Source organism: Anarhichas minor, unplaced genomic scaffold (genome assembly GCF_050575085.1).
Source record: "Anarhichas minor isolate MPS153535 unplaced genomic scaffold, ASM5057508v1 ptg000042l, whole genome shotgun sequence".
Taxonomy (NCBI): Eukaryota; Metazoa; Chordata; class Actinopteri; order Perciformes; family Anarhichadidae; genus Anarhichas; species Anarhichas minor.
The window spans coordinates 5439350-5463783 of record NW_027466488.1 but is presented as its reverse complement, the minus strand read 5'-3'; the positions used below and the strand labels follow the sequence as shown (position 1 = coordinate 5463783).

The following is a 24434-nucleotide window of genomic DNA, read 5'->3' as shown; positions in this document are numbered from 1 at the left end:
ATATATATATATATATATATATATATATATATATATATATATATATATATATATATATATATCATTAATGTACTGTATATGAGAAGAGTGCAATATAAGGGACGATCGTACACTGTTACATCAGCCAACCTGCTGAACATGGACCCGCCGGCGCGGGCCGGACCACAAATCAAGCCAACCCAACCACTCTACCACGTGACGACGCACGACGTCAACGGCGCACACGTCAGTGAATCGTCTGCGGGACATCAACAACACAAGTCCCTGTCCTGTGTAATGCACAGTTTTCTACATGGTGACCTGCGCAACACTTAAGTAACCACCACACATTTGTTTTGCACACGTATCCGGCAGAAGGTGAGGCATATGTAAACATTATATGTATTTAAATGTAAGGGTTGTTTGGTTTAAACATGAAGTCGGTATTACGCTCGTTGTTCACGTTTGAAGATTCGTTTATTTAAACAATAGTTTAACGTTCAATTTACGATATTATTGATGCCATGTTTCTAGGACGTAGCCCGTCTTTGGCACAGTGACTTTGTGGGTCGTAGCAGGGCATGTTTCACCGATCATTGTTTCATTATGATAGTGGGAACTTCAGCCTGAGTTGCGACAGTGTACAGCCCATGTTAGCACAAGTTGAGTATATATATATCTTTAGATAGATCAATTGTTCGCCTGATTGATAATACTGTTATCTAAACTGGTCCTGGTTATGTGTGTGGATACGTTTCAAACATGTAATGTAATGTTTGTGTATTTGAGGGAGAGGTTGCTGTGTTAAAGGTCTGTGTTCATTGTCTAATTAAGTGGTCACATGAGGTCTAATACAGCACTTACCTGTTTTGGACTATCATTCTGCGCATGCGCCAGGTTCTCTTGCTTCGTAATCTTGTCTAACATCTACAATTTCTGTAACACAGTTTAATCAAAATCCATTATTATAGAATTGTACTTGAATGCATGAATTCTCCAGAGTCACACATGTTTTATTTAATTAATTCTACTCTCTGGACGTTGTTGTTCGTGTTATAATGTGAATGTCGGAGGAACCTGGGGTTCATGTTCAATACTGAGTCCTGCATGAAAGCAGCTGTTGACAAATCCATCATCTTCTTTCAGACATGAAGCTCTGCTCCCCTCTTCTGCTCGGCCTGGCAGCAGCCCTGTCATCCGCCTTCGTGATTTCACCTCCGTGAGTACAACACAATAATACACTGTGCATGTAGATGAATATGATGGTGGATGCTCTAGTGAACTAGCTGTTATTTTAATTAATTAAAGTGTGCATGTATTTCAGACACATTTGGACCAAACTGATCCTGACCCACCACTGGCCAAGCACATTCTGTAGTGTGAGTTTCTTTCTGCCTTTACTGATTCTAGGATTAAATTCAGCTGTGGCCTTCTGTCGGGAAATGACTTGAACCAAGAGTAGAGGAGCAATAATGAAGGAGGAGGACGCTGGCCACTAGGCTAATACATGCAGTATAAAATGCCATAGGCTTTGTGTCCAGCATTTATGTGACGACAGAATAATCGTAAAGTTTAGCTCCCGACTAAGGAAATTGATGTGAATATCCCCACAAATCATGCAGCATCCTTAGTCCAGTCATAACTGTATCTGTGGGCCCAGCCAAAGTACTATGTCTGTGTCTGCTTAGATCCATTTGTGCACCAGTAAAGATGAAACCTGTTGTAAAAGGGTAGTATAGATAGATAATATTTATCCAACAACTAAGTATGTACAGATAATATTTAGCCATTATTTGTGTTCAACTGGTAAATAACATGGTATCCCAGACAATGTCTTTAGGCAATGTTTCTCTCTTATATTGTCCAAGAATGTTACCTATATACTGTATAGCTGAGTAAACGTTTAATCTCTGAATATCATGTGATTTCTATGTTTGAGTCATGAGACAGGCTGTGTGTCAACTATCTGGTTTGATTAGGCAAGAGGTTTTTCAACAGGAAGATGCAGTTTTAACCAAGTGTCGATACAAAACACACATCCCTTTTTATGCGTTTTGTATCATGTGCCTCGTTGTGCGTCAGAAGGTTTGGCAAGATTGTGGTCTTGGTATGACACGTTTATGTTTAGGGTGGCAAATGTTTGGCCATTCATTTGCTCTGGATCTCATTTTGCTCAATGATTGACAAAGTAAAATTCTCAGTACGAGATTCTATCGAGGCAATTTTAAGACGTTTTATAATTGCAATATACCAAGACTCAACCGAGGAGATGTACAGTTGTGTGAAAAAGTGTTTGCCCCCTTCCTGATTTCTTATTTTTTTGCATGTTTGTCACACTTAAATGTTTCAGATCATCAAACAAATTTAAATATTAGACAAAGATAACAAAAGTAAACAAAATGCAGTTTTTAAATGAAGGTTTTTATTATTAAGGGGGGAAAAAAATCCAAACCTACATGGCCCTGTGTGCAAAAGTGATTGCCCCCTAAACCTAATAACTGGTTGGGCCACCCTTAGCAGCAACAACTGCCATCAAGCGTTTGCGATAACTGGCAATGAGTCTTTTACAGCGCTGTAGAGGAATTTTGGCCCACTCATCTTTGCAGAATTGTTGTAATTCAGCCACATTGGAGGGTTTTCGAGCATGAACCGCCTTTTTAAGGTAATGCCACAGCATCTCAATCGGATTCAGGTCGGGACTTTGACTAGGCCACTCCAAAGTCTTCATTTTGTTTTTCTTAAGCCATTCAGAGGTGGACTTGCTGGTGTGTTTTGGATCATTGTCCTGCTGCAGAACCCAAGTGCGCTTCAGCTTGAGGTCACGAACAGATGGCCGGACATTCTCCTTCAGGATTTTTTGGTAGACAGCAGAATTCATGGTTCCATTTACCACAGCAAGTCTTCCAGGTCCTGAAGCAGCAAAACAGCCCCAGACCATCACACTACCACCACCATATTTTACTGTTGGTATGATGTTCCTTTTCTGAAATGCCGTGTTACTTTTACGCCAGATGTAATGGGACATACACCTTCCAAAAAGTTCAACTTTTGTCTCGTCAGTCCACAGAGTATTTTCCCAAAAGTCTTAGGGATCATCAAGATGTTTTCTGGCAAAACTGAGACGAGCCTTTATGTTCTTTTTGCTCAGCAGTGGTTTTCGTCTTGGAACTCTGCCATGCAGGACATTTTTGCCCAGTCTCTTTCTTACGGTGGAGTCATGAACACTGACCTTAATTGAGGCAAGTGAGGCCTGCAGTTCTTTGGATGTTGTTCTGGGGGCTTTTGTGACCTCTTGGATGAGTCGTCGCTGCGCTCTTGGGGTAATTTTGGTCGGCCGGCCACTCCTGGGAAGGTTCACCACTGTTCCATGTTTTCGCCATTTGTGGATAATGGCTCTCACTGTGGTTCGCTGGCTGGAGTCCCAAAGCTTTAGAAATGGCTTTGTAACCTTTTCCAGACTGATAGATCTCAATTACTTTGATAAACCACAGTTCATTTATGTTTTAACAGGGGGGGGGGGGGGGCAATCACTTTTTCACACAGGGCCATGTAGGTTTGGATTTTTTTTCCCCTTAATAATAAAAACCTTCATTTAAAAACTTCATTTTGTGTTTACTTGTGTTATCTTTGTCTAATATTTAAATTTGTTTGATGATCTGAAACATTTAAGTGTGACAAACATGCAAAAAAATAAGAAATCAGGAAGGGGGCAAACACTTTTTCACACAACTGTACGTGTAGATTCTTAACCGCAACGTTGCTGCAGTTTCACTCGACAGTGCGAGTTTCCTTACTGGGAAAATGTAGAACTTTATCTATTTTAAGGGCATACTGTTTGTTTAAAGGGTTGGAGTTATTGTTCATTTCATGTCTCACAATGAAACGGTTCATCCAAGAATAATACAAATGAATCACTAACAGAAATAATCATTAATTGCAGCCCGAGTAGCTGCTCTCCAAAACTTGCTTTGTGCTCATTTCAATTATACCAATAACATAATGAAGTGTTAGGTTTATGAATCCAGATGGAATAACAATAAAAATGTTGTATACATTTCAGATGGAACATCCAGTTTGTCATCCCAACATCAGCTACTGGACACTACATGGACTTTGGTATGTTTATGTTTGGTTTGAATCAGATAAGAGCGTCCTATTTTCATTATCAGCATGGCAGATGTTAACAACTACCTGTTACGAGTAAATGTCCTGTCTGAAAATGTCATGAATAAGTCATTGTTGCCTGGTTGTAATTCCTGTTTTTACTACTTTTCTCTCTCTGCGAATGAGTGGGCAAGTGAGATATCTAACATTGTGAATCTTAACTGTTTTCCAGGCCAGATAAAGGGATCGACTGCAATTCATCGTGGCATTTCAACTCTTCTCAAATAGAGGTACAACACTGTTCAGGCTCAGTGTGTCGTTATAACTGGGTGTAAAATCCAAGTAATTAATATATTCTTTCTGTAAAACAGTCCTTTTTAATTCATCAAGAAAAACAGACAACGGTTGCACTGATGTCAATTGGCAGGACAAAGAAGAAGCGGGAGAGTACTTCATACTCTTCAGAAAGCTGAATGAAAAGCTCTTTTAATCTAAAGCACACCAAACGGAGACAGTCTAATTTGGCATTACTAATTTGGGAGGGTAAATGAATGACGTTATTCTCCTTTTCTTCAGCTGGTATACTGATGGATAAAACAAATCTGTTTTTGGGTGTGTTTTCTCAGGACCTGCTTCCAGACATGAAGAAGAGTTGGCCTGACTTGCTTAACCCCTCGTCTGCTTCATTCTGGTATTATATCAATCAATCCTTACATTCTCTTCTGTCTGTCAATCTGTCTGAGACTTTCTTTAGTCTGGTATGTTCTAGTTTTATAGACTATATTACTGTGTCACTACCACATTATTATTATCTTGCATTTGTCTATTATGTATTTGGATATGCAAGTAATTGACATGGTGATAATAACTACTGTATTACTGTATAATATTGCTGATTGTAGTACTGGAGATTGATGTACTTTAGTCCACCGTACACTGCCACAAATTTCACATGGCCTCTAAATACTACAGGCATTTACTTCCATTTGTTTTCTCTGACAGCAATATACAGCCTACCTGCCTTCTTGGTACTCTACTGCACAGTTATTATAAAGTATATCCAATCTCTCTATAAATCTGGGAATACACTTTAAAATGCTGCTTCATGCATTTATAGACTGTCAGATATGTATTGTTAACCAGCTCTGAGCACAGGATCATATTCAGAGTTTTGTGGAGTCTAGTCATAAATATTAAGCATTGAGATTGTCATTATCATGTACTGTACTCCTGGCATTACTTTGTACACAATTATTGTAAAACCTATACATGCTTGTTTGTTTCAACAGGAAGTATGAGTGGCACAAACATGGTACATGTGCAGCCAAAGCAGCTTCTCTGAATAGTCAACATAAGTACTTCAGCAAGGCACTGGAACTGTACCACAAGTTGGATTTGGACAGGTACACCCTCACACGGGCACATGCACACACTTCTTTCCTCTGACAGAATGTTTCTAGTTCTTTGTATTGTCTTGATGGTACCGATCAATGTTAACCCTGCAGATGTTTGCTGTCCACAGAGTAGTTCACAGAATCCCAACTACTGTTGTATGCTTATTTTAAAGTCACTCTGGATGAAAGTATAAACGCCTCAAATATAAATCTGAGTTTCTGTTATTGTAGCATCCTGAAGAAGTTTGACATTATCCCTTCAGAAACATATTACAAAGTAGGTATATTTATATTTTAACATTACATTGTGTGTGTGTGTGTGTATATATGTATAATTTGTATGGTCTATCAGAATCTTAAATATTTGTTATGTTAGGAATAAAGTGCCTCGTAATAATAAGATTGCCTCTTCTCTTCCTAATGTGTCTGGGTGTAGCTTTCACAAATTGAAGGAGTCATAGAGAACTTCTACAACGTCAAACCTAAGATCCAATGTGTCCATCCATCAAAGGTAGAACCATTTCATTCAGATAATGAAATTATGTTTTGCTGTTGGGTGTTTTGCATGGTCCTACTTTACAGAAATGCATTGTTCTGTCAGGTATCGGTGCATTTAAGCTGTGTTTCAAATGTCAGCTGACAGTCTGATAGAGTGTTAAAATGTGTGTTTTTGTGTTTCACAGAACGCTGATGTCCAGATTTTGGGGCAGATTGAGATCTGTTTCAACCCTGACTTCACCCTCATGGACTGTGAGAAACAGTTTACCACGGAGAAGATGTCTAAGGGAGACTGGCACAATCTCATTGCTGATGACAAGGCATCTGGGTTCAGTGTGTGTGACCATGATATGCCAGTTTACTACCCACCTCCTTCATAGAACACACACATGTGCAAACTGAAACGCAACAGCACATTACAACCCTACTTTAACAAAGACATAAAAACTAAAACTGCACTGTGATTTAGCATGTGCGCACACTGACTTAATCATAATTACATTTTGCTCAGGAATGACAATGAACATAATACATTTTAATGACAAATGTCAAAGATACCCTCACACAATCAGTGCAGCCTGAAAACATTTTGAACTGTGTGAAAATTCTGGCTGTGACAGGTACTTGAAAACAAAATCTCCTTTAAGTGCATTGCTCTTTTTATATCCTACAAAGACCAGGACACACACTCCACTACTACGTAGTGCTTTAATGGAATTATGTCCCATCCTGACGCTTGCTCGTACGTGAATCCGATATAGTGCACGGCATGTTTATTTCCATTGCTCAAAAGGGTGCATCGTGAGTTCAGGTCAGGCAGTTTATGTACTGTATCTTGTTGGCAAATGAGTTGCATATCTTGTAACATCTGGCCATATTTTATATCACATCTGTGTGCTTATGTGCCATCTATTAAATGGCATCTCTTTTTTTGCGGGGCTGATGTTTAGCTACATTATGATGATTACATTCATACAATACATAACATTAGCTGGTGTTCTCTTTTGTTAATTCACTGCACAAATACTATTGGGTAATATATGTATATCTGTAAGGGCTTTCGGGGGCAAGGGCCCACCATTTTTAAACAAACACTGCTGCATTGCAATAACATCCACAGCTTTCAGGCATTATGAACTAGTGGGAGTTATCATTACCTACCTTCTGAAGAATATGAACCAAGTACATAGGCCAGTATTTAATGGTTAGGTTTGTCCATGTTGCTAATAAATGACTGTTGGTCACATTTGTGAACTTAAAACCATTGAACCAATGTATAGACTAAATGAAATATAGTATGTGGTGTAATGAGTAAATGCTACAGCGCTCTGTTTTAGTAAATATGAGTCCAAATACCCAAGTACTTTGCCATGGAAACCTCACGAGCCACACTAAACACAAGTTGATTTATACACCATTTTTGTCACATATGCTCTAGGCCTGCACCGTACAGATGAAATACCTGTTTCACAAGGATGTACCAAATGATCTAGTGAACACTACCTAATCCCAGCAGATTTTTACAATTACTTGTTTCTATTGACGCCGTTTGACAATTGCTGTTTTTGTGCATAGATAAATAAATTCTCTTTAAGCTGAAAGGTAATTTTTTAAATGTCAATAAAATATTGGATATCAAGTCAATCTACACATCAAGTCGTTTGTGAGTTATTATGTGACATTCAATATTGATTAAGGTGTGTCTATGTGCATGTTTAATCTATGTGATAGAGAGTGAAGGCAACCTGTGAATGGACATAGAGAACAGTGGTGGCATGAGTCAGTTTGGTTTTAAGGTGCAACTTAACCTGTCTATCTTTCTATGCATGCAGTATAATGTAGAATAGTATATCACTATGCCAGTCTTTCTATCTCTCCACATCTACTCAGTGGGTATGAATATTAATGTTGTGATCTCCTTACAGAGCCTTAATCCTCCCGGGACAAAGACACCAGTCCATAATCCTGAATCTCCTCCCACAAGACATCACAGCAGATTGACTGGACACATCTGATTACATTTTCAATAGTGCTAAAATGCCTTAAAACTATGGGCCAGCTGTATTCTAAATGTGGTCCAAATCCTGTCAAACCACAAGTTTGAGGATCACAGCTTAAGCATTTGATGGCGAATTACTCTGACTAAATAAAGAAGATGTTATTTTAGAAATAAATTAAAGCCCACATGGGCTAGACACTTGACCCAGGTAGAACAGCAGACCTGACCTCACTCCACCCCCCCCCCCCCCCCCCCCCCTCTCTCTCTCTTTCTCTCTGGTTATGCAACACTGCAGTTCTGCAAAGCTGCTGATGTGACAGATCCATGTACCTACACACACACACACACACACACACACACACACATGCCCAGTGATCAACCAGATCACGATGTACACTGTGATTGCTTCCCTTCTGTCGTCATTATGGATTGTAACATTGATTGCTGTCCTCAAATTAAATTCTAATGTAATGTCGCTGAATCTGAGCCACAGTATTTTCCAAAGACATCTACTGGTATGCTGCTTATAGTCTATGTTTACACTGCTATTTGTCATCATTTTTTATTCAGTCTCTGTGTTATTGGATGTCAGGCAGGAGCTAAAGAGAAGGGAGAGAGGAAAAGGGAGACAGAGAGAGGTAGCTGGGTTACACCATGTGACCCCGCCAGCTGTTGCTTTATGCTGGTGGAAGAAAAAGAGAGGGAGGTGAGAGGCAGAAACGGGAGAACGAGGGAGGGAGGGGTCAGGAGCTTTCCGGCACACAATCTGACTGGTGACAATCCCTTCTGCAGAGAGAGAGAGAGAGGGAGAGAGGGAGGGAGAGGGAGAGAGAGGGAGGCAGCAGGGGATGAACACACACATGCACAGGCAGGGATGTGAAGAGTGAGCTCACACACACACCTCTCCTGATTCAGCGGAACAGATTTATTCGTCACCTCTCTCAGGCAGCCTCACGCAGCGAGCCGGCTGCAAAGCACAAGACAATCCCAAACGCAGCAGCACCTGCCCCGTCCGTCAACCTGTCTGTCTGTCTGTCTGCGCCGATTAACGGCTCTGTTACAACTCTGACTGCATGTTTACTGGCGTCTACTGCGTTTGAGAGGCGGATGGGGGGGGGGGGGGGACACGACATCCAGAGAGACGAGCAGCGAATGTAAATAATGGGGAAACTAAAAAGCGACGACTGCATTGAGGATGGGCCAATGGATAAACTGCGGGACAAATAGATAACCCCCCCCAAACAAAACTCTGTTTCTGCATCTCTACCTTGGGACCCTCCTGCAGGGAGATGTCATTCATTATGGGATAGATGGACAGGTCTGCCCGTTGCCATGGATACCAGCACGCGAAAATTCACAGTGCGGAGATGGTTTTCTATCTATCTGAAGAACAAGGCGGCGAGGAACAAGAATAACACTGGCTTCTGTCAACTAGAGGTTAGTTAAGCTGTTTAGACCCCCCCCCCCCCCCCCCCCCACCACCACCACCACCCCACCCCACCCCGCACCCTGGAGCAGGACAAACTCCTGTCAACTAGAGATTTGTACATGTGTGTGAATCTGCGCATGCTGGAAGGGGGATTGCATCACAGTTGCACCATGTGTGTTTTTTTTGTGTGAATATTAAGAGGCCATGACAGCAGCCTTCTCATTTCAACAGTCGATAAGGATGAGTGTGAAAAGTCTGTGCGTGTATGGGAATGGGTGTGGGAAGAATGTGTGTTATTTGGTTTGTTGTGGAGCCGTTAAGCAGATTGCAGCATTGTTGCAGCTGCTCCTTTGCCCGTCTGACAATAATTTAGAAAACAGAGAGACAGACAGACACTGTGTTTTGACTCAGAGAGAGAGAGAGAGAGAGAGAGAGACAGACGAGCTACATGGAAATACAGTCGGAGAGACAAAATTGCTAACAGGCAAACAAGCAGCCCGGCAGGCAGGTTGATAGACAAATGGATAGAGACAGATTGATTCAGTGGACAGCCACGGCACTGGAGGTCTATTTATAGCCCAAACAAACCAGTGGGGAAGAGAGAGGGAGGCAGTCTGCTGTTTGCAGCACATCTACCTGTTTGTTTGAGATATAAATAGATCCCCTCCCCTCCTCTGGTCTTTGTTGTTGTGACTCAGTGCTGACGAATCATCTTGACATCTATCTACCCGTTTGTGTGATTGTTAGTCTATCTGGCTGGTAACTGTCTGTCTGCTTGTGTTTGTTTACCTGTTTGTCTGACTGTCCACATCTGTAACATGATGCTTTGATGGTCCATGTGAAGAAGATCTCTTTCACTCCCTTCCCCTTCATGGGAGGGTCAGAGTTCAGGGTCAGCTATAGATCAGCATCCCAGAAGTTGGTACTGAGGCCTTGATCCTGTTTCCTTCTGGTTGATGCATATCACTCCTGTTGCCCCGTTTAAAGAATAAAACAGCAATTAATCGCATGGAGCAAATCACTACTGCTCTACACTGTATATGTTGAAACTATCCAGCATGTTACACCTCAAGCCAATCAGTGAAATCAGTGCAATCACAGCAGGTGACTGCTGTTGAAAAACTACATTATGATAGCTTTGCTCTGTTTGTGTGAAAAGAGCTTCATTGTCCTTAAACCCCAAATGTTGTGTAATCACTAATTTGATACAGTTTCACAAACATTTGGGCCTCAGATTAGAAGTAGAGCATGTTGTGCATTTGCACAAATCTAGGTAAAAATTGAGTCAAAGCAAGTTTAAAATATTATGATAAAGAAGTCGGCTGATATCACCGACTGCGTTTTGCTGCTTTCACTTGTTTCCAATTTTAATATTTTCATACTTAACGACATTTTTAGAATCATATGTAATTTTCTTGATACATTCTGAACTAATTCCAACAAGTTCTTGATACAAGGGAAACTGCAATCTGGGTGATAATTAAATATGATTATTATTTCCTTTCAATAGAATCACACTGAGATGAAATCATATATTGAGATATCGTGACACACAATTACGTTGTCTAAATTGATAATAAGCACATACCAACTCATATTTCTCAGATGATTTGATTATATTGCAGTAAAGTTCATAATTAACTAAGAAAATACTTAGTACTTTTCATTTGTCAAGTATTTAATCCAGAGTATACAGAACCATGTGGTTATATCATATAAACTATAAATGTATTAAACTATCAGAAAACATGCATCATTGTAATATATACATGGATATTGAGAGGACAGAAGACTTTGGCCATACTGCCCAGCCATGCCTGGAACAACTGGAATTATCTTTCTCTGGTAGTTAATAAGAAATGAACCTCTAATGCTGAATTTGAGACTTAATAACTTGCTTTGCTGTGTTACTCACAGACAATACAACTCTCTCTCCACAGAGATAACCTCAAAGAACTTGTCTTAAGAAACAGATATAAGTGACAGTTTGATTATTTTTAGCTTTATATGGACTTTGAGACTCAGATATTACTCTAATTCCAAATAAAAGCACTGTATATTGTACTGATTTAATCCTAAAGGCCTCAAAGTGGTCTGACGGTGGCAGGGAACAATTCTACAAAAGAAAATAAATAAGAACGTCATTTGTATTCGTAGAACTAAAATGCTGGTGTGCATGTGATTGTCTTAGAAATAAATGGAGACCTCAGGAAAGGCAGGAGCACAATAATTAAATTCAAATAGATCTTATATGTGTGAGTTTACAATCATTACCTTTCTAGACTATCTAACTCCTGTTAGCATTTCATACTTGATGGAAGTGGGGTGTAAAGCTCCACTTCTCAATGATAACTTGACGGAGCTACAGTATATCGTTACACTGACCAATCTAAACCGTGCCTCGGGTTGACAGTTTATCATTTGCTTCACTGAGCAGACTGAATAGGCTGAAAAAGGCAGCATACACTATGCATCACTGCCATCACTGACCTCAGCCCATACCTTTCCAGCAATAACATAATAGCTCATAAATAACCATCTGTCTCCGTGTGTGTTTAGAAGATGTGTTTTAGTTTATGTTTGGAGGCTGTCTTATCGATATGGATGAAGCATAAACAACATTTCAACTGTCATCAACAATCTCATCTTGTTCATGTTTCACTTTTGAGAGAGATGTTACCCTATCTCAGGTTTTCTGTCACTGTCTTTGTAAATATGTAACAGACTAATAGTGACATCTGTCTCGCATTTCCCCAGGATGATAGTATACTGAAGGAGATTGACATCAGCCATCATGTTAAGGAGGGTTGTGAGAAAGCAGACCCCTCTCAGTTCCAGCTGCTCAAAGTGCTGGGACAGGGCTCCTATGGAAAGGTACAGGATATGCATGTTCACCATAACCACACTGAGACCCTGGATATCTTAAACAATTACTCATGTTAAGGAAATTCAGTGACGGGATATCAGTGTTGCTGCAGCGAGCTAAAAGATAACCCATGACACCAGGCCAAATGCTTTCTGTACCCGCCCATCTGTCAGACCCAGCAGGTCATTACTTAAGTTAGGTGCTGCAGTGGGGCAGCACTTCTTCAGCTGTACTACATGTTTATAGTATTATACCATTTTGGATTATATTTAAGACTACAACTGTTTCACTAGAATATCTATACTTCAATGTGCTTAAGTGTGTGCATTTGTGTGATTGATGAACTTCTCATTCAAAAGCTTTGGGCATTAACATGCTGCTGTAATCGCCTCCACTCCTCTGGGAAGTCTTTCCAGGAGAGTCTGGAAAGAGAATGGAAGGATTTTCTCCCATTCAGACACTGATGTTGGACGATAAGGACTTGCAGTCAGAGTTGTGATTAATGCCAAAGAATTGGATGGGGTTGATCAGGGCTTCGTTTGGCACAATTAAGTTATTCCACACCCAAACAAGGCTCATAAAAAAAACATTGTTTTGTGCATGAGGATATTGTCATCTAAAACAAGGAAGAATGTTCCCCAAACTGCAGCCACAAAATCAAAAGGGCCCTATATTGTCTCAAATATCATGCTGTTGCAGTATAATTTCCCTCAACTGGAACCAATGTGGCTAGCCCAAACTGTGAAAAACATCCTTTACAAAGCCACCATCTTCGATTATTTCTAGATTTGCAATATGACAACTCATGCCACAGCTCACTAAGTTTATTTAAATCAGTAAAGGCCAAGTGAGTTGTGAGTGTTACAAGACAATAGGTCTGCACATGGTGCAGAAATGAAACCACAGCAGATGGAGGCAGGGCACATGAGGTCAGGTTGCAAAGCCTCAGATTGGCCTGGATAGCAGGTTAGCATGGCTAGCTTGTATACAGTCGGCTTAAACTAAATGTTTTATGCAAAAGGACGGTAGCTCACTTACACGTACCTCTGCTCGGTGGCCTGCAAATTGTGTGTAGCGGAGTGGTAGTTGCTGCCATGAATATTAGTGTCTTAAAAAGCAGCGAAGGTGTGTGTGTGTGTGCGTGTGTGCGTGTGTGGCGCATGCGCTGTAGTGCATTACACGTATTACAACGGTTTCTTGTTAGCAGCACCTGGATGACGTAAATAACATACTCCCTACTTGTGTCATTTTTTTAAACTAATGCTGCTGATGATGTTGTTGATGATGATGATGGTGATGATTCCAGGTGTTTCTGGTGAGAAAGATCAGGGGAGTGGACAGAGGGCAGCTGTATGCCATGAAGGTCTTGAAGAAAGCCACACTAAAAGGTAAAAATATACTGTGTGTATATATACAGTATATATATATATATTGGAAGGCAAAGATGGATGCTTTTGTTGTCATGTTTATGCCTCTTTTCATTTTCAAGTACTTGTTGACCTATTTGTGTGTCTGTTGCATTTAAGAATGTAATAAATTACTGAATCTTGACTTTTTTGACACATTTTGCTGAAATAACAACTTTGTTCTTTATTGGGCACAGACTAATAATTTGTTTAAAATTAATATTGGTTATTCCCACAAATGATAAGGGAGATTTGATTGTCAGAGTTCTCAGACTTTTGCCCTCCTTTTAAAAGGATTTTGGGTAAAAGAGGTTAGTTTGTACTTTTGATGAAGATAAACTGAATGGGATTATTGTGAACTAGGATGTACTGTAAAAACAGGTTGAGATGCCATGTGCTGCTTTAGTGTCTTTATACAAGCTTTAATCCTCTGAATCTCAAAAAGTTATGGTCTCATCCTGTCAAGGAAACAGATGCTGCAATAACACTTTCACTGTGATTATAGACTAAAGCACCATGGGATCAGCTGCACCACGGGATGGTTTAATTCAATTTACATGTTTTAATTAACTTAATGCAGTTTCATAAAACATTCAGATGGTATTAGAAGCGTGGCGTGATTTATGGAGATAGGTCTGGCCTATAGCAGGACTATCTGCACGCAGATAAATAATATTATGTTAATAAGGAAATTCTTCTTGCCCCGCTATTTCCTTCACAGTTCGTGACCGCGTACGGTCTAAGATGGAAAGAGACATTCTGGCAGAAGTGAATCATCCATTTATAGTTAAACTGCACTATGGTAAGTCTGACTGTCTGATGGTCTTCATTTAGGTGCTGATTTGAATATCTGTGTCTCTGAAATCACAGTGTATTCTCATATATAACACAATTGTTTTTTAACAAGAGACAACAAGATAACGTTCCGATACCCAGCTGTTATAGTTGAAATACTTTTTTGTAGAGAAGTTCCTGGTTGAATTTTGTTATTTCATTTCATATACCGGTACATCTTTTCTACTTCAAATGCATCCTCAAAGTAACAGCATACGATACAGCCCCAATGCAGCAATATAGCCTCATATTACTTGTGTTTATCTTGTGTGTGTGCATGTGTGTGTGTGTGTGTGTGTGTGTGTGTGTGTGTGTGTGTGTGTGTGTGTGTGTGTGTGTGTGCGTAGCCTTCCAGACAGAAGGAAAACTCTATCTGATCCTAGACTTCCTCAGAGGAGGAGACCTTTTCTCTCGACTGTCAAAGGAGGTAGGTTTCCTCCTCATAGACTCCCTGGTTCTTTCCCCAACCGCACTAAGAATTACAAGCCTTTACTTTTCAAGGTCTCTTATAGGCGGGATCATTTTTTTAAAGAAACGTTTTATTTAGTTTATATATATATTTTTTACTAGCATCTACATGTCTTTATTTGCTCTAGGTAATGTTTACTGAGGAGGACGTGAAGTTCTACCTTGCAGAGTTGGCCCTGGCCTTGGACCATCTACACAGTCTGGGGATCATCTACAGGGACCTGAAACCTGAAAAGTATATCTCATAAAGGCTCCCTTTTTTGCATACATTTATTTTTTTCCAAAATAATTTTAAAGCAGCTTTTAATGTTCATTTTCTCCGAACAGCATTCTTCTGGATGAAGAAGGAAACATTAAGATAACTGGTCAGTGCCTACAGCTACAAACAATTTCTGTCATTCTATTCATCTTCATTCATGTCAGTCTTAACTTGTTCCCCTCTCTCTTTGTCTCTCTGTGCTTCAGACTTTGGATTGAGTAAGGAGGCCATTGACCATGATAAAAGAGCATATTCGTTCTGTGGAACAATCGAGTACATGGCTCCAGAGGTTGTGAACAGGAGAGGGCACACGCAAAGTGCTGACTGGTGGTCATTTGGGGTACTTATGGTAAGAATTGTTTCGACAGCCTATTTATTTATTATTTTAAAGTGCACTTGTGATCGGAGTACAAAGACATTTTTTCTACTGACTTGCAAGTTTTTTCTGATCGTGCTATCAAAAACAGCAGGCACGCATTTATTATATCATATGAGCCAAATACTCAGCTCTTACATAATGTGCCAGTTTACTGGTTTCTGAATTTGGCTTTCTTCTGGCAAAACAAGCTGCTTAATTACCGTTTCTGGCAGATTAGGTCCCATTACTTTGTGTAATCGTGCATCTGTTGGATTTTGCTTGTTTTGTTTGCTTGGTGGCTTATTTATTTTTTACTAATACTGAAAAGGAGGTTAACATTCACTGACAGCTGACAAACAGAACATTTGAAAATACTCCCTCTGGACAATACAGATTTTTGTAATCCAGAGACAATAGTGGGCGGAGCCTATTTGATCAATTAGAACAACATTTGTGGAAAAATCCATAGTTATGATTACATTTCATTCCAAACACTGTAATATATTTGGGACAAGTAAATAACATTAACAATGGTACTGGAAAGCAGCAGGGGCATGTCAGCAGCAGTTGCAGACTTGCTGTTCATGAGAGAAGTATTGGTCTGGTCGGGGGGTTTGCTTGTGCATACAACTTTTCTTTAAGTAGTTTTGGTATGACAAGTCACTGAGATTAATTTAGGTGCTTTGACAATTATTATCATCTGTTTTCCAGTTTGAGATGTTGACAGGATCATTACCATTCCAAGGAAAAGATCGTAAGGAAACAATGGCGTTCATTCTTAAGTAAGACATATTTTAACTGTTATCATTTTATTATTAAAGCTTCTTTTATTTATTACCAAATCCTAATGCTCTAGGTCATTTTTAAGTTGCTAACCTCAGTGTTCATGGTTTCGTTGGTGTCTTGTTCTTAGTTTCTACGTACTACCGTAACAGTGGTTATCTTGATAAACAGTATGTAGAGGATGTTACTGCATTTTGATCATACTTACGTTCTCCCCTCAAAGCTTCTAATCAGCTTTCTCTTTCCCTTTTCAAATGGATTTGTTCAAAACAGTCTACTATTTCAAATAATAATTCATTTCTCAGTTATGGTTCATTCAAGATAAGTTGCTTAAATGCACATGCTATTATCAATCTCACAATATCCCACTATACCTGAATAAACTGAATTATAAAGTTGTTGCTTGGAAAACAAAGTTAAACTGATCCAATACAAACAATGTTGATGCATCACAGCACTACACCTTTACATCTTTACACCTTTACATCTTTACATCTGTTTCTCGTCTTTACTGTACAGGGCTAAGCTGGGAATGCCACAGTTCCTCAGTCCTGAAGTGCAGAGTTTATTAAGAGCGCTCTTCAAGAGGAACCCTGTAAATCGACTAGGTACTGTATACATTGATTCAACTTGGAACAGGCAAACAGCAACCCAAAATACATTTGTCATTTTGAACACTTTGCAAAATTGTTGAGTTGTTTAACACCAAATATAATATTCTACAAATCAGGTCTGTTTAGAGCAAACGCTAACGTTGTGAGTTATCACAATGAATTGTCTAAATTGAAGCTGCAGTCTTCTTATGTCATGCTAATAATGTTAAACATTACCATTTATGTCACAAATGTCAAAACAGCTAAACCATCATGGAGGTCCATTGAAAATGTGCTGTGTACATAAAAGACTTGACTGTATTCATGCTCTTTGAATGATTTAGTTTTTAATTAATGCATGTTTAGATGTGAACAATGGCATCATTTATCAACTTGTCTGAATCTGTGTGATTGATATAGGTGCAGGACCAGATGGAGTGGAGGAAATAAAAAGACATCGCTTCTTTGCATCCATAGACTGGAATGTAAGTACAATTCATGAAGAATGTTCTACGGTCTGCATGATTTTTAAGCTGTCCAGTACTGTTGTTTTTGGGAGGAAGGACACTACATACTCACTGGCATTATACACATGCTGTGTACATTAGACTGAAAAAAGTAATCACAGACTCAGCTGGAAGTGAAACAAAGTTGGCTTGTTAACACTGCTAGAGACAGTGAGAACAGATCGAGGCCTGCATCGTATGCAAGTATGTCCGCCACGACTGTGGTAAAGGTCTGTAAATGAATACCCTGTTCGACTACCAACAACTACACCTGGTTGTTCACACTTACTGTTTCATGTAAGGAAGTTGCAGGAACAAAAGTTATTTCAGTATCATGGGACAAACGTAGCCTACTGGTTTCTTGGAGGTTCCACTTCTGAGATGCACTACTCAGATTAACAGCCTGTGTTGAATTTAAAAACATATTCTAAGAACAACACATCTAAATCACTTTGTGGTAACTGCAGTTTTTGTATCCTTACATAAAAACTCTGTAGCTGTTCACCCACTTCCTCTAAACTTACCCACAATCATGAGTCATGGTTTTCTATTGCTTTGTAGCAAACTTCCCTGTCTGCCTGTCTTGCCCAACTTCATTGTAATTAATCCTCTTATCTGTAACAGCCTTCCTCACAGAAAGTTGGCTCATGTGCACATCTTCTGGCTGCAGACATTACCTGTGCTATCACAATGTAACCTTGAAATTCGTTCAACTCACTCTTGCCCAAAGCTTCTATTTACAGTACCTGGGTTGTATGTGAGTAGCATTCATCCTGCAGAAGCCTTCTGCTGCATAGCATAACAAGAGCAGTTAAAAGCATCTCAACAAGCTCACATTGCTGAAAAGCAATGCACTTCTTTAACTACTGTATACAGGCTACTAACAGACAACACACACAAGAAGTGTGAGTGTGAACAGGGCGTTCCTTAATATTCCGCGTTCCGAAGGCTTGTGACTCTTGTTTATCCGCTGTTGCGAGTAGTGATGCTCTCATTTCTAACAAAATCCACTATTATCAGCTTTACATGCCCACTAATCTCTGCCCTCACCACCGGCTCTCACTGTATCCTCGCTACATAACTACCTACTGGCCTCTGCCAAGCACCACATTTTCCCATTTACAAATGGTGTTGCTGGCTTGATGTGACAAGCTATCAATAAGAGGCTTAAGTTCTCCTACACACTATGCTAATTAGAATCCTGTGCAGTAAGAGGCATAATGCTTTACTCCATCAGAATCTTGGTTGGCTATTTCTCTGTGATCTTTTATTCATGTTTTCATCTTTGATAAAACTGACTAAATCTGCAACCACAGATTATTCACAGAGAATGTCAATTACAAATCAAATAGCAAGTAGGAGTGTGCATCAGTCCTTTGTTAGGTATTTAATGTGATATATTACTCAAAGAGACCCTGCCAGACTGTTGTTGACACTGCAATGGTGACATCTGCAGGCCATAGTAAATAATACACTGTATGTAATAAAGATACAGTATGTGCATACTCTGTGTACTCATATATAATGGGCAGTTTTCACTTGGCATCACATCACATTACATATGATATGGGTGTTCTTTTTAATCACTTTGACTTTTCATTATCCACGAGTTGAGGCCAATCTTTATTTTCCAGTCCAATATTCTTCATTTTATTTTCTTCTTATTACATTTGCTCTATTCTTTGTGCTCCACATTACATTTAAAAACCAGGCTGTGCCATTGCTGACTCAGTACATGTTTACATTAACACTTGCATTACTTTAGAATTAGTTTGCTTCGAGATGTGAGACTTGAGTGGGACATGAAATTTAATGTAACTGCTGTGGAACCCAACCTATATTTTATTGTTCATACTGGATCCAGTGACTATTAAACACAGCAATATAATGGGGAAAACACACACACCAACTGCAACATCACTTTTATAATAATTCTTATTGTGAATTTGCACTAGATCATGTGTTCTCTTGTTTTCTGTAGAAGTTGTACAGGAAGGAAATGAGGCCTCCATTCAAACCCACAGTTGGAAGACCTGAAGACACTTTCCATTTTGACCCTGAGTTCACCTCCAGAACACCCACTGGTAACCGAGACCCACAAAAACATAAACATACATATTTATACACCAATCAAATAAATACATAGGTCTATTTGTCAGGTTTATTCATTTCAATTATATATACAATTTCCATCCATTTGAGTCGAGTAATTCTATCATCAATCAAAACGTACCATTGATGTAATTAAAGCAAATAAAACAGATGAATAGACTATAAAAACGTATCTAACTATAGCTCATGTAATGAACAACATTTACTTTAAATGTATTTTTCAATACGTTATATGTATTTCAAAATGTTGATGTTCCTAATTGGATGTAAATTTGTAATAAGAACATCAAGTTAAAGTATTGTGAGCACATGTTTGTATCGGTCCGTCTTTTCCTATATCCAGATTCTCCCGGCATCCCTCCCAGCGCAAACACACACCAGCTGTTTCGTGGCTTCAGCTTTGTTGCAACGAGTCAAAGTCAGGAGCCTAGCATCGCTACGGTAGCACCTTCTCATCAGGAGGTGAACAACATCAATCCCATAGCAAAGGTACGTGTCTTTAAGAAAGCAGTTCATGCCCCATCTACACATCAACTTTAAATGAGACACTTGCACATTGATTGGATAACTAATTAACTATGTAAATAAATCACAGAGTTGATCATTGCTTTATGAGTTAACTAGCAGACAGGACGATGAAGCAATTTCATTTATGCTGACCCTCATAAATCCTGCTCAACTATTACTACAGCAGCTGACTGCTGAAGCAATGCAATTCTTCTCACACCTAATATATGACTGACACATTTGACTATGACAGATATATGAAATATAATAGAAGTGTGTGTGTCTGTCTGTCTGATTGTCTGTGTTCCCTGCAGCACCTCCAAGGGGACGTGGCCTTCAGTGATGTTTATGAGCTCAAGGAGGAAATTGGACAGACAGCGACTTCTGTCTGCAGAAGTTGTCTGCACAGAGTTACTGCTGTGGAGTATTCAGTGAAGGTAGTGGTCACTACACTTTTACTAGAACTTATTAAGATATACAACATTGTGATATCAACGTTATATTATATTCAAAGTACTTTTGAACATACATAAAAAGCATTTCATAGCACAGTTTGACCAAAAACACAGGTCTGAATCCAACCAACAAAATGTAATAATTACATATAAGGTGAGCTAATGGTGCATTGTGGGAAAGGTTGGGATTATTAAATGAAACCACCCAAACAACATGCTTTGTGCATCCTGGTTATTTAGAGGTTTGGAATTGTATGTCTTTCTAAACATATCCTGTCGTTTCTGTTTTTGTGTCAGATCATTGACAGAGGCAGAAAAGATCCATCAGAGGAGATTGAGATCCTGTTAAGATACGGACAGCATCCAAATATTATTACCCTGAAGGATGTAAGTGGAACACCCACTCATATTAGTGACACATTGTTTTCTTCAACAGCCATGTTAGAAGAGCTTCTTCAGCATCTTTACAACAGGATATAATAGGGGTGGGGGAAAAAGTCAATACAGCATAGAATTAGCAATATTTTGTATGGCAATATTGTATCGATACCTGGAAGCCTAGTATCGATCTTTTATTATATAAACTATTAATATTGCAATTACAAATGAAACTTTATGATAATAATTGCTTTTTCTGCTTGACTGACAAACCCATTTTGCTGCAATAAAAATGACTGAAGTGAGATGAACCGAATCAAACTGTATCTTATTTGATAAAACAGATGTTGACAAACTGTATAATTTGCAGTTGGAAAAAGGTAATAATACACCATATATGTTATCGCACCATATCGCAAAATGTTTAAAATCACAATAAGATTGCATAGTGACACAAGTGTTGTGATAATATTGTATTGTGTGGCTTCTGGTGATTCTAACTCCCCGTGTGTGTGTGCTTTTGCCATCAGGTGTATGACGACGGCCAATGTGTGCACCTGGTACAAGATTTACTAAGAGGAGACGAGCTGCTGGACAGAGCTCTGACAGTGCCTAACTTTACAGAGAGAGATGCGTCAGACATCATCTGCACACTGACCAAGACTGTGGAATATTTACACTCGCAGGGGGTAAAAATATTTGTTGAAACCTTTGACACAAGACTTCTTTACATCACTATACTGTATTCACCTACTTGCATCATTCTGTATGGTTTTGAGCAACCATATGTTAACTTTGTTGCAGATCATGATTGCGTTTTTGTCTGCGTGTGTGTCTTTCTCGTTTTTTTCAGGTCGTGCATCGAGACCTGAAGCCTAGTAACATTCGCTATTCTGATGACAGTGGACTCCCACAATCCATCAGGATATGTGATTTTGGTTTTGCCAAGCAGCTTAGGGCTGAGAACGGCTTGTTGATGACTCCCTGTTACACAGCTACGTTCATGGCTCCTGAGGTGCAGTATATCAGTAATCATAATAGGAAGTCTCTAATATCTCACCAACACTTATGAAACAAATGAAACCACAAAACAGTTATCAAAAATACACTTAAAAAGAATCATTCACAGGAAAAAAAAGGAACATAATAAATTGTTAAGATGTGTTTGTGTGTGTGTGCAGGTTCTGAAGAAGCAGGGTTATGATGCAGCCTGCGACATCTGGAGCCTGGGGATCCTGCTCTACACCATGATAGCTGGGTCAGTTTAAAGTTTAAAACACATGCAATGTTTTCTGTTAACGCTCCTCCTGCTGCTGTATACAACATTTGTTCCAAATAAACTACCCTAGAAAGTGTCTTTAGGTCTTTTAACATCTCTACATTGTGCTTTTCTCTAGATTAAATAATGTCAGAGGGTTTTTTCACACCAGTTGTAGAGTTCACCCAGCTTTTGAATTGATTTTTATTCTTATTGGCCCAGCTTCAGTCCGTTTGCCAGCAGCTCTGAGGACACAGCAGAGGAAATTCTGGCTCAAATCGGCAGTGGAAAATTCATTATCACAGGAGGGAACTGGGGCCTGGTATCAGACGCTGCCAAGGTTCTATTTTTTCCTTTTTTTGGGGGAATTAAATACACATAAAATAGTTGTGTTGCTGTCTAAATAAACTAATATCACCTATGCATATGTTTAACAGGAAATTGTGATGAAGATGCTCCACGTGGACCCTCACCAGCGCCTGACTGCCCCACAGGTACTATTAGTCCCTCCCTAATATGACTTGGTATGCTTTATTAGGCTATTTTAGATGGATGCTATTAAGTCCCATTGATATTGTTTTTTGTCCTAATAGTTTTTACTGTAGTATCAATTATTTATAATATGTTGATAGGAAACATTATCAAATATATTTCATATTACAGTATACTGCTTTCTGTATTTTTTGTATATCAATCTTAAAGGAACAGTGTGCACGATTTAAGGTGGGGTATTAGCAGAAATATAATATAATATTCATAACTATCTTTTTATTAGTCCACAATCACCTGAAAGTAAGAATTGTTTTTGTTAGCTTAGAATGAGCCGGTTATATCTACATAGGCAGCAGGTCCTCTTCACTAAGTCTGCCGTGTTGCACCACCATGTTTCTACAGTAGCCCAGAATGGACAAACCAAACACTGGCTCTAGAGAGGGCCTTTTGCGTTTTTAGGTTACCTGAAGGCCACCGTTGTTCTCAGACACGCTTTGAAAGGGAGGGGGTGATCAGAGGGGTATTCAGTTGGATGCAATCTGCAATGTCTCTATGCCACCAAGTTCTACACACTGCTCATTTAAGAGCAGTTTTTGAAAAAATGCATCAGGAAATCATTTTTAATGCCCATTAGGTTCTTCGTCATCCCTGGATTGTAGACAGAGACCAGCTCTCTGACAGAGCTCTCACCAGACAAGATGCTCTTACTGTTAAGGTCGGTACATATGTGCATGTGTGTGTATACAGTAAATATAATCAGAATATCAGATCCAATACTTGTTATTATGTTTCTGTGTGTAGCTCTGTTACATCCTCATTGTAAGATAATATATTCAAGATTTACTTGTCAAATGCTTTTCACTGAGTGTGTAACACGTCTGAAAGTTTGCACGTGTCATTATTTCTGTTGCCCTCAATAACTGAGCTCTTAAAGCAGCTGTTCTTATTACATGAGTTCATGTCAGCATCAGCAAAATGTACAACAATGCAAACCACTGTAATGGGTTGTGTCTTTCCAGCAGGTGGTGCTGTCTGCCACTTATTTAGTTGCACGACAGATTAGACCAGTATTAATATGTAATGACGTCGTCTCCTTTTATTCCACCAGGGAGCACTGTCTGCCACCTACTCAGCTCTGAAGCGCTGTGCTCCTGCTCCAGTATTGGAGCCTGTTCAGTCCTCCTGCCTCGCTCAACGGCGAGGGATGAATAAACCGGGGAGTCCCGAAGAGAATTCAGACCCCAAAGAAAAGGAAAAGCCTCAACAATCTGAATGAAACTTAAAATACATTTAAAATAGACCCACATCATTAAAGAAGACATACTCTTTTTGAAAAGCATAAACTGTGTCACAAAGTGCTCCTAGGCCTATAAAAACTAAATGTAGCAGATTTTAGAAATCTTGTCGCAAAGGGAACTAAGCCTAATTCCCTATAACAATGAAGCAGTCCACAAGCACAGGTATCAGGACTAGCTTCAGTTCACCTAATTTAAAGTGTACATTTTAAACCTTTGCAATTGTGATGTAAAATTCATCATGCACACCTGTGACTCTTATTTGAAGAAGTTGACTATTATTGCTCTAAAATCATAATCATCATCTAAATCCTGAGCACAGAGGGTTTCATTCAATCAAGCAGAAGCTTTGTCCAATCCCTCAGTTGTCCTGTGGGTATTATAAGCTCTGTTTGACGGGTGCCCTTACTTTCAATTGGTTGAAAAAACATCTAGATTTTATTTTCTCATTCAAATTTTGA

The 24434-nt window shown here is 39.3% G+C and overlaps 2 protein-coding genes across 4 annotated transcripts; both read left to right on the top strand.

Moving 5' to 3' along the window:
• Window positions 1–222: 222 nt before the first annotated feature.
• On the top strand, window positions 223–7625 carry rnaset2 (ribonuclease T2). Of its 3 annotated transcripts, none has more exons than XM_076110048.1 (10): window positions 223–357; window positions 1126–1198; window positions 1304–1358; window positions 4040–4095; window positions 4316–4373; window positions 4710–4774; window positions 5373–5486; window positions 5709–5754; window positions 5914–5988; window positions 6161–7625. In XM_076110048.1, the coding sequence occupies exons 2-10, from the start codon at window positions 1128–1130 to the stop codon at window positions 6353–6355; spliced, it is 735 nt and encodes a 244-aa protein (XP_075966163.1). In that variant the 5' UTR covers window positions 223–357; window positions 1126–1127; the 3' UTR covers window positions 6356–7625. The 3 variants fall into 3 exon arrangements, with proteins under 3 accessions (XP_075966163.1, XP_075966165.1, XP_075966164.1); XM_076110049.1 differs by having other exon boundaries at window positions 242–357; window positions 1288–1358; XM_076110050.1 differs by lacking the exon at window positions 1304–1358 and having other exon boundaries at window positions 241–357.
• Window positions 7626–9306: 1681 nt separating this feature from the next.
• rps6ka2 (ribosomal protein S6 kinase, polypeptide 2) lies at window positions 9307–23954 on the top strand. The gene is made up of 22 exons (XM_076110035.1): window positions 9307–9411; window positions 12161–12277; window positions 13576–13657; window positions 14397–14477; window positions 14857–14936; window positions 15106–15212; window positions 15305–15342; window positions 15443–15585; window positions 16306–16376; window positions 16897–16985; window positions 17391–17455; window positions 19458–19560; window positions 19932–20077; window positions 20410–20532; window positions 20848–20937; window positions 21459–21617; window positions 21782–21943; window positions 22110–22186; window positions 22409–22526; window positions 22624–22680; window positions 23313–23393; window positions 23787–23954. The coding sequence occupies exons 1-22, from the start codon at window positions 9307–9309 to the stop codon at window positions 23952–23954; spliced, it is 2262 nt and encodes a 753-aa protein (XP_075966150.1).
• The last annotated feature ends 480 nt before the right edge of the window (window positions 23955–24434 follow it).